Source organism: Varanus komodoensis, unplaced genomic scaffold, assembly GCF_004798865.1.
Source record: "Varanus komodoensis strain SLA01 unplaced genomic scaffold, ASM479886v1 scaffold114, whole genome shotgun sequence".
Classification (NCBI taxonomy): domain Eukaryota; kingdom Metazoa; phylum Chordata; class Lepidosauria; order Squamata; family Varanidae; genus Varanus; species Varanus komodoensis.
The window spans coordinates 238,060-247,409 of NW_025335328.1; the positions used below are offsets into that span (position 1 = coordinate 238,060).

Sequence of the window (9,350 nt, forward strand, 5' to 3'; positions counted from 1 at the left end):
CACTGCCCCCGCTCGGCCGCCTGGCGGGGCGAGCCCTGGCCCGCGCCTCCGCCCGCTTCTCCGGCCCGCGGCGAGCGGCACCGGTGCTGCGGGGCGAGGGCAGCGGCCGGCCCCGCCTGCTGGAGGGCGCGCTGCGGCCCCGCCGCGGAACCGGGGCCCTGGAGGGCAGGCGCGGCGTTCTCCGCCCGCAGCCGGGCCCGGGGAGGCGCGTCGCCCGCAGCCTTCCGAGGCCTGGCCGGACTGAGAGGTCGCCGCTTCCCGCCGGCATTTCCAGCGAGGGGCTCAGCCGCTTGAGGGCCGGCCCAGCCGGGGCCCCGGGCTTGTGAAGCCGGCCCCAGCCGACTCATCCTTCGGGCCTGGGGGCTGCTTTGTGGTGGGGGTCGACCCTATGAGCCCCCAAGGTGACCCACAGGCTCCTCCAGCAGAGGAGGCGGCCTGGAGGGGTCAGCTGGGCTTCTCCCATCCCGGAGCCCCATGGCCAGACACCCGGAAGCAAGGTGTGTCTTGGCAAGAGCTGGCAAAGCAGCGTCCCAGAGGCCGCCTCTCCAGCGGCCCAGCAGGAAACTGCCGAGGGAGTCCAAGGCTGCCCTAGTGGACTCTAGAAGAGGAAATGTTTCTCGAGTGTGCTGGATGCCGTCCCAGGGACGATGCGGTCGTCACTTCCCTGCTGGGGCAGATGGGCCCCCCGGCCCCTTGTGCAGGAGGCTGCGGTCTCTTCTGCTCCTGAGCAGCATTCCCAGCCTTCCCGCCAGCCTCTGGGCCATGTCCCGGCTGTGCCCAGGCCCTGCCCTGACCCAGTGTGCTTGTGCTCCCGTTTGATCTAGAACAAGATGGGTGATGCGGGCCGGCCGCAGCGGAAGATGTCGCGGTCTGGGGAGAGCTTGTATCGTGTCCTGGGGCTGGAGAAGGGCGCCTCCTCAGAAGATGTTAAGAAGGCGTACAGGTGGAGTAGCTTTGGCAGGCTGGGGCCCTCTGCGGTCTTCCTTGTGCTGGGCATCTAGGTGCCCTCCCCGGTGCTTTGCATCCTCCAGATCTGCGGTTGGCTCTCCCGCGTCTCGGCTGGGCCTGGGTGGCGCAGGACAAGAGCTCGCTCTGATGCGGGGGCTTGCTGAGTAGATTGGGAGAGGAGGTGGCTGGGGGTGCAGTCAGGTATGTTGAGAGCCTCCGTGCTTCCTGGGGAGTGTCGGGGAGCCCGGGAGGCGTCTTGCTGAGTGTTCCTCGGCCAGAGGTGTCTTCAGCCAACTGCAGCCCAGCTAGGATGCGTGAAGCCTTACTGGGGAAGCCCCAAAACGGTCAGGAGGGAAGAGAGGGCAATGCTGCCTGGGAAGTCTGAGCAGATATTCCTTCTGTGCCTCTTCAGGGGCCTTGCCTGGGCATTCCCTCCACCCACGGGATCCCTGGGCAGCGTCCCTGGAGGTGCATGTCCTGCTCCTTTCAGGGTGGAGAATTTGGCTATTCTGGGCTAGCACTGGAAATACCAAGAAAGAGGGACTTGCTTTCCAAGTTCGGCATGCTCAGAATCTTGGGTCCTGTTTTCATTTTTTCAAGTGACTTTTATGTCTTGGTGGATGCAAGGAGGGACTTGAGAGTGTGGAGCAGGGGTCATGTCAACAGGCCTTCAGAGCTTTTAGATCAGCCTCGCACCGTGGCAGTGCCCTAACGCAAGGAATGGCTGGCGGGTGAGCACATGTGCTGGTGGAGGAGCAGGAAGGCAAGCAGGCTGCCGGCGGAGCGGGGCCACTGGATCAGGGCAGGGCTTGGGCACAGCCTGGGACGTGGCATGAAGGCCTCCTCCAGTAGCAGCCTGCTAACTGTGTAACTCCCTCCCCTCCACTAACCCCCCAGCAGCCTGGCATTTTTTAATTTTGTACACTTCACTGGGCTTGTTTATCTTACATGCTTCCTAAATCTGAGTGAAATATAGAGGAGTCCCAGAGTCAGGTTTCCTTGGTCTAGAACTTTAGTCACAGGCTGTCTGGATGGCCGCAGCGGGTTTCCCCTTTGCACGGTGCTGGTCTGGAGGGCTTTGACCTGACTTTTGGGTGGAGCTGCTAGCAGGGACCATGTGGCCCCCTGGTTACAGCAGCAGAGACCCTGCCTATTGGTATTGGTCTCTCCCTAAGTGCAGTTCAGTGTACTGGTTGGGACCTAGGAGCATTTCTTTAATTGAACGATGCCTTCTGATCTCCACATAGGCTGAGGTGTGGCCCATATGTTGTAAAACAAATCGATTACGCTCTTGCGACTAGCTGTCAGAAAGGCCACGGTCTGCCCTATGACTCGGCCCCAGATGGCTGGGAGAAGCCTGTTGCCCCACCACTGCCTGAGGCACAGTTAGCTAAAATGCAAGAGCAGGGCCTTCTTGGGGGTTGCGCTCGCGTCCTGGCACTCCCCAGCGATCAAGACCAGGTGTGTCTCATCTCGTGCTGTTCTGCCAAAAAGCAAAGATGGTTTTGGTCCTTGAGAAAATGTACTTCTTTCACGTGTTAGACCTTGGTTTTTATTTCCCATCGTGTATTCTTTAACATTTTAATTAAAGCCTTTTGATTTTATTGTTCACTTTCTTGAACACAACATTTAGTGGAAAAAGCAGATATAAACTGACTGAATGGGTGAATGCGCCATTTCCGGCCCGCGGTGCAGGTCCTCTCCCGGCAGGCAGCGTCCTCTGACCCCGCTGCCACCTGCAAATGGCTCCTTCCTGCCATGCGGAGGGGCAGATGGGGGCAGGGGGCACGTCTCAGCCGAGGAGGGAGAGGTTCTCCTGGCGAGCCATGCCTGTCACGTGGAGATTCCTGGGCCCAAAGAGATCCTTGGAGGAATTTGTGAACCTTTCTGTGCACTCCCCACAAGGAAACTGGCCCTGAAGTACCATCCAGACAAGAACCCGGATAATCCCGAAGCTGCCGAGAAGTTCAAGGAGATCAACAATGCCAACACGACGCTCAGTGACGAGACCAAGCGCCGCGTCTACGATGAGTACGGCTCGATGGGGCTCTATGTCTCTGAGCAGTTCGGGGAGGAGAGCGTCAAGTATTACTTCCTCATGTCCAAGTGGTGGTTCAAGGTGAGGCGGGGCGGGAGGCGCGGCGGTGCCGGGGCCCTCAGGGGCCACCCCACTGCAGCCTGGCGGGCCCCCGAGCGGCACTGAGCGCACCTCCTCCCCCAGCCCCTGCTGGTCTGCTGCTCGCTGCTCTCCTGCTGCTGCTGCTGCTGCTGCTGCTGCTTCTGCTGTGGGAGGTGCCGCCCGCCCGAGGATGAGGAGGCCTACAAGTACGTCAACCCGGAAGACCTGGAGGCCCAGATCCGTGCCGAGGACAATGGTGAGCCATTGCGGTGGGCGCTGGGGAACCGGGAGCCTGCACGGAGTGGGAGGCGGAGCCCCCCTTGCCCGGGATGGGGGCAGCGGCTCCTTGCCCTGCCCGCTCCCGGTGCCTGACCGTTCTGGGCCCGGCCAGTGCTCTCTGACCCCCTTCGCTCCCCAGGAGGCGGCGCCATCCGAATGCAGCCCACCAGCAGCTCCTCCTTGCACACTGCAGACGAGACTCAGCCCTGCAAGCCATGACCCTGTGAGTAGAGACAGGCCCCGGGGGGGGGGAGGGCACCCAGGGCAGCCCGGCAGGGCAAATCCGGGAGGCCTGGCAGGGGCTGCAGCTTCGCCGCACAGCCACATCGCCGCCGCCACTCTCGGGCCAGCCGTGGCTGCCTCGTCGCAGCCCCTGCGGGAGCCCTTGCCCTTCTGGCTCACAGCCTGTGACGGACTTGGGGGGGGGGGGGGGGGGGGGTCGGGCGGCCCCAAAGCCAAGCCCTCAGCAAAGACTCGGGGGTCGCACAGTGATGTCTCCTGGGTGGGAGGGGGAAGTGCCTTTCCAGATGGGGTCCTCCCAGCTTTTTGAGAGGGGCAGCCCCGCGCTCCCCTTTGGGAGCTGGCCGGTTGCTGGCCGGTGTGCTTGGATGGGCCCCTGCTCGAGAGCGGCCTGGCTTTCCGGGACATCGCCCTCATGCCCTGAGCTGGGGCAGGAGCCCCTCCCTGCCCCCACTGCTCCCTGCGTGCCAACGGGTCCGTTTGTCTTATGAGCTGCGGGGGGGGGGGGCTCTTGGCTCGTGAGGGCCGTTCTGCCCAGCAAGTGCCCCATCCAAGCTGCTTTTGGCAGGATGACTGCTTTTGGCAGTTGCCCCTTCTGCTGTGGAGCACTAACCTTCCTCTCTCCTCCTCTCCTCTGCTCTCCTCGCTTCAGACCTCGGCCTCCAGTCACAGCTGAAGACCCCTTGCATCTTCTGCAGCCATTCCGAAGCCCCCTGCCCAGCCCGAGTTGCTGAGGAAGGGCTGGCAGGGGCCCGGGCGAACGGCCACAGCCTCGCTCTGAAGTGCGCCCAGGGGGTGCCTGGACTCCTGGCGCCGCACGTCTTCTCAGGGAATGAGCCGCCACCTTGCCCCAGAGCTGGCCTGTCGCTGGGGCAGAGCCAGCGGGGCGATTCTGCCTTGGCCCTGATGGGCCGCCCAAGGACTCGCTGCTCCAGCAGCCCCAGAGCCAGGCTGGAGGTCGCTGGGCTGGCGCCGGGGTCTGCGGGGCGTGGGGAGGGAACGGAAGGTGGCGGGAGCCCGCAGCCAGCAGCCTGCCTCCGCCTCCCTCCCCGCACCGGCTTTGCTCCCGCCAGCCTCAGCTAAAGCGCCCTGGCGCAGAAGCAGGCCAGTGAGGACTGCCCCTGGTGGCAGGCCCGTGGGGGGGGCCACTCCCGGAGTCCCTCTCGCCAGTGCCACCCTGCTGTGCTGGCCCCTCGGGAGCCGGAGGGCCCCTCTTGCCCTGCGTGTGGTGCCAAGCCTCGCCGAAGGACGTGAAGGAAGGGCCACCGTTTCTGGAGTGCCAGCCCGCCTGGGGCAGCTGACGGCTCCCCTGCCCCTCCCGGGCAGAGCCAGTCGCCCTGCAGGTTCCTCCCCCTCCTGCAGGGCAGCCTGGGGGCGAGGGCTGTCCTTCGCACTGTGACAGGGGAGTTGTTAAGGGTTTTGTAAGCACAATTAAAGGTTTCCGAAGGAAGCGGCTGTTCTTCTGGTGGTCTCTCCACCTAAGGAGAAGCTTCTGTGGGCCTCGGGGATGGGTGGGCTGGCACTGACCGAGTGCTGCGAAGCGCTGGCGGCACCGCACAGCCTCCCCCTCGGGCGGGTTGCCCTGCTCCTCCCTCTGTGCGCTCGTGCCGGACCTGGCTAGCCGTGGGTTGGCCCCATGGCTGCTGCGGGTGGTAGGGCGTGGAAGACCCGGGAGGATGAACGGGCATCTGTCGTCCCTTGGCTGGAGGGACGGTCTCCCATCCCCAATCCCAGGGTGGGCCATCTATTCTAGCACAAGAAAAATCAAGGAAAGATTGTGAACCTTTCCTTTGCAGATCCTGTGCATTCCCATTTATGTTTTCATTTCCATACTTTAGTGAGAATAAGAGATGTACCCTTTGAAGCCCTGAGGCCTTTCGCATCTTGCGTAGATCCCAAAACCTCCCCTCCGGCGCTTGTCCAGATGGGCTTCTCCATCTTCCCTGCGTTACCCAAGTGAAGCAGACTGCTTTTTCTGCTGAGGCCACGTTCCCTGGGAGCCGGTTTGGGAGAGGGGGCTCCATGCTGGGCCAGCCCACAGTCTGTCACACAGTTTTTCTCTCAAGAATCCCACGTGGCAGAGGTGGAAGGCCCACACTCCCTTCCTGATCACCTGTTCTTCCTATGTGATTCCTCGCCCCCCGTGACTCATGGACACGCCCAGCCCTCTTGGCCAATGCGGCCTAGTGGTGAGAGACCTCAGAAGGTCGTGAGGAAAGAAGGGAGAGGAGCGGGGCCCTGAAGTAGCTCTGGGGTGTCAGCTGCAAAGTGGCAGCATCTGCATGGACGGTTGTCTCCTCACCTGAATGGAGGATTGCCACTCCCGGGCTCACTTGTGCTCCCTGGAAGTGGGCACAGGCCCCCCGGCTGCTCGGTCGAGCCCCTCCGATGGAGCTGGGGAAGAAGGCGGGCTAGCAAGAGCCGCCTCTGGCTGCGAGGAGGCCCAGTGGTGAGGTGCACGTGCCCATGAAGACTCAGCAGGGAGGGGAGGCAGCTTGTGGCGTCGATTGCGGCCCTCCAGGCACCAGCCTGGTTAATGAGGATGGTCGGAGGATGCTGCCGGGGAGAGGAAGGCTTCCTTCAAAACACGGAAGGCGCCTGGGTGAGGAAATCGGAGGGGGCCACAAGCTCGCTCACGGGAGATCAGGGAAGCACGGAGACCTGAGCAGCATATTGCACTGGCCTGGAGGCTGATGGTCAAGAGGTGCCGCAAAGGAGAGCAGCCGGGGCAGTGCCGGGATCGCTGGATGATAACGGGGCCGAAGGAGCACTAAGGAGCTTGCAGAGAGGAGAATGGCCCTTTTCCCGCAGTCCTCTGGAGCTCGGTTTAGATGCGTTTGAGCAGTGCTTACGCAGTGCGTGATGCTCATCGTCTTGGGTGGCGGGATGGCCTCCCACTCACTGCCCACCGTGGGCCAGCTTTGCCCCTCACCCTTTTAATGTAGTTTGAGAAAGGAAGAGCAGCGACGTGTTGCTGAGCTGCTGCGTTCTGGAGGGGGGTTGGCGGAGTTAAGGCAAGTGGTGACAGAAGGCAAAATGCTCAAAAAGCAACAGGCAGTAGAAGCACCTGGTATCCAGCCTCGCGTTCTCAAAGGCCTTTAAGCATGACATTGCGACCTTCTTAGCAAAATGTTTGATATGTATGTCCCCAAAACCCATGTACCGGCGGGCTGGCGAATGGCCAATGGGACACCCGTTTTTGAAAGATCCGGGGAGTTCCAGTCCACTTAGCGTAGCGTGTGTTCGGGATAAACTGCTCGAAAGCATTGTTAAAGACAGAATCAGTAAGTGCATAGGGAGATGAGCCCCAGCCCTGGCTCCGCTGAGAGGGAATCGGCATGGCTTCTGCATGGGTGGTTTCTGCCCCAGTGGCCCCTTCCAGTCCTTTGAGAGTGTAAGAAACGGCCTTTGACAAAGTGCCCCATGATATCCTGGTAGAGAAGCAGGAGTTTTGGGATACACCGAAACACTGGTGGATTAGGCATGGCTGGCTGACCGAAAGCAGAGGGTAACCATTAGCCGGGAATCATCGGGATGGTGGCCAGTGACAAGTGGGGTCCCCCAGGGCTCTGTCCTGGGGCCAATCCTGTTTAATCTTTTCATCAGTGCCATGGAAGAAACATAGAAACAGAGTGAGTCAGAAGGGGTCTCCTGGGCCATCTAGTCTGACCCCCAGCACTAGCCGGCTCCACTCACAACATGCCCACCATGTGGACGTCCAGCCTATCCTTGGACACCCGCACCGATGGGGCCTCAACCACCTCCCGTGGAAGCCCATTCCCACCCTCAGGGTCCTGACTGTCAGGAAGTGCTTCCTGGCATCCAAACTGAACCTTGGTTCCCTGAGCTTGGCTCCGTTGGAGTGTGTCCTGCCTTCCTCTGCAGGGGAGAACAGGTCTCTCCCCACCTCCATGTGACACCCCCTCACATACCTGTATGAAGAAGGGGTGAACAGTCTGCTGATCAAATTCGCAGACAATACTAAAACCAGGGCAGTGCCCACAACTGAGGAGCAGGTACTCCAGATCCAAAAGGACCTGGACTATGGAAGTGGGCAGGAGACAACAGGATGGCGTTCAATGTGGATCAGTGCAAGGTTTTGCACTTGGGGCATAGGAATGGGTGTCATAAGGACAGGTGAGGGGACAGTGGCTGGAGAGCAGCACTTGTGAAAGGGACCTCGGGTGCTGGTCGGCTGCAGGCTGAACATGAGCCAGCAGTGCGATGCGGTGGCCAAGAGGGCGAGCGCCACCCTTGGTTGCATGGCCAGAAGCGTGGCTTCAAGCGTGTCTCTCATGCCTCCCCTTGTGCACCTTTCCCCTCAATGGCACAGCCCCAGCTGCTCCAGCCCAATCACACCTGCTGCCCTTCTCTGCTCCCTTCCCAACCCAGTCATGCCCTTTTTCAGGCAAGGTGAGCAGAACTGAGCACAGCACTCCAGAGATGCGTAAGTGAGGTTTTGGCAGTTCTACTTTCCGTTCCATTCCAAGAGGAAGGCAGGACACACTCCAGTGGAGCCAAGCTCAGGGAACCCAGGTTCCGTTTGGATGCCAGGAAGCACTTCCTGACAGTCAGGACCCCAAGAGGGTGGAATGGGCTCCCACGAGAAGTCATTGAGGCCCCATCGGTGTGGGTGTTCAAGGATAGGCTGGACGTCCACATGGTGGGCATGTCATGAGTGAAGCCGGCTGGTGCCGGAGGTCAGACTAGATGGCCCGGGAGGCCCCTTCTGACTTGCTCTGCTTCTCTGTTTCTAAGTATGCCCAGCACAGACTTCCCCTCTTGGCCAGCATCTTCGCCGAGCTGCCCGCCACCGCCCAGGGCCCCTTTCCTGCTCAGTCACTGCCAGCTCAGCGCCCATCAGCGCAGACGTGAAGCTGGGATGCTTTGTCCAACACGCTCTGTTCCACAGTCGCTTTCACCGAACTGCATGGGCCGTTTTGATGCCCGTTCTCCCAGCTTGGACAGGCCCCTTCAGAGCTCCTCAGTCCTGTTCAGTTTCACTCATCCCAAATAGTTTGGGGTCATGAGCAAACTTGCCCACTTCATAAATGGTATGGAACTGGACGTATGCAATGAATAGGCTGAGAAGAAAAGCTTGGTTCTGCTAGAGAACCAGTGGAACTCCCCTGCGTCCATCCCTCCCCTGGGAGACGCTGCCACTGGGGATGCCTGCTGTCCTCTGACCGGCAAGTGATGCACAAGAGAAGCCCACCTTTCATTCCAGGACAGCTCAGCCTGCTGAAAAGGCCCAAGTGAGCCGTGCCTGCTGAATCAGCCACCATTGCAGGGGATGCCGTATGAGGCGAGACGGAGGGAACTGGGTCTCTTCAGCCTGGAGAAGAGGAAACTCAGAGGGGGTCTGTTGGCAACATACAGGCATGTGAGGGGGTGTCACACAGAGGTGAGTAGAGACCTGTTCTCCCCTGCAGAGGAAGGCAGGACACGCTCCAATGGAGCAAAGCTCAGGGAGCCAAGGTTCAATTTAGATGCCAGGAAGCAGTTCCTGACAGTTAGGACCCCGAGGGTATGGGATGGGCTTCCACAGGATGTGGTTGAGGCCCCATCAGTGAGGGTGTTCAAAGACAGGCTGGACATGCACATGGTGGGCATGTCGTGAGTGGAGCTGGCTGGAGCCGGGGGTCAGACTAGATGGCCCGGGAGACCCTTCTGACTCACTCTGTTCTATGTTTCTATGTCTCGGAAGCCTTTCATTCATGAGGCCACCAGAAGCTGGAGGCAACTTGGCAGCTTGGAGCGGCAA

General features: G+C 60.9%; 1 protein-coding gene across 2 annotated transcripts in view; it reads left to right on the plus strand.

Annotated features, from left to right (window-relative positions):
• Positions 1 to 5,036, plus strand: part of DNAJC5G (DnaJ heat shock protein family (Hsp40) member C5 gamma) — a 5,225-nt gene extending 189 nt beyond the window's left edge. The window contains exons 2-6 of one of the 2 annotated variants that reach the window (XM_044421106.1): positions 825 to 943; positions 2,854 to 3,067; positions 3,170 to 3,323; positions 3,486 to 3,569; positions 4,239 to 5,036. In XM_044421106.1, coding sequence (XP_044277041.1) covers positions 831 to 943; positions 2,854 to 3,067; positions 3,170 to 3,323; positions 3,486 to 3,565 — 561 coding nt within the window. In that variant the 5' untranslated portion in view covers positions 825 to 830 and the 3' untranslated portion in view covers positions 3,566 to 3,569; positions 4,239 to 5,036. The other variant, XM_044421105.1, reaches the window with a different exon arrangement.
• Positions 5,037 to 9,350: the final 4,314 nt, after the last annotated feature.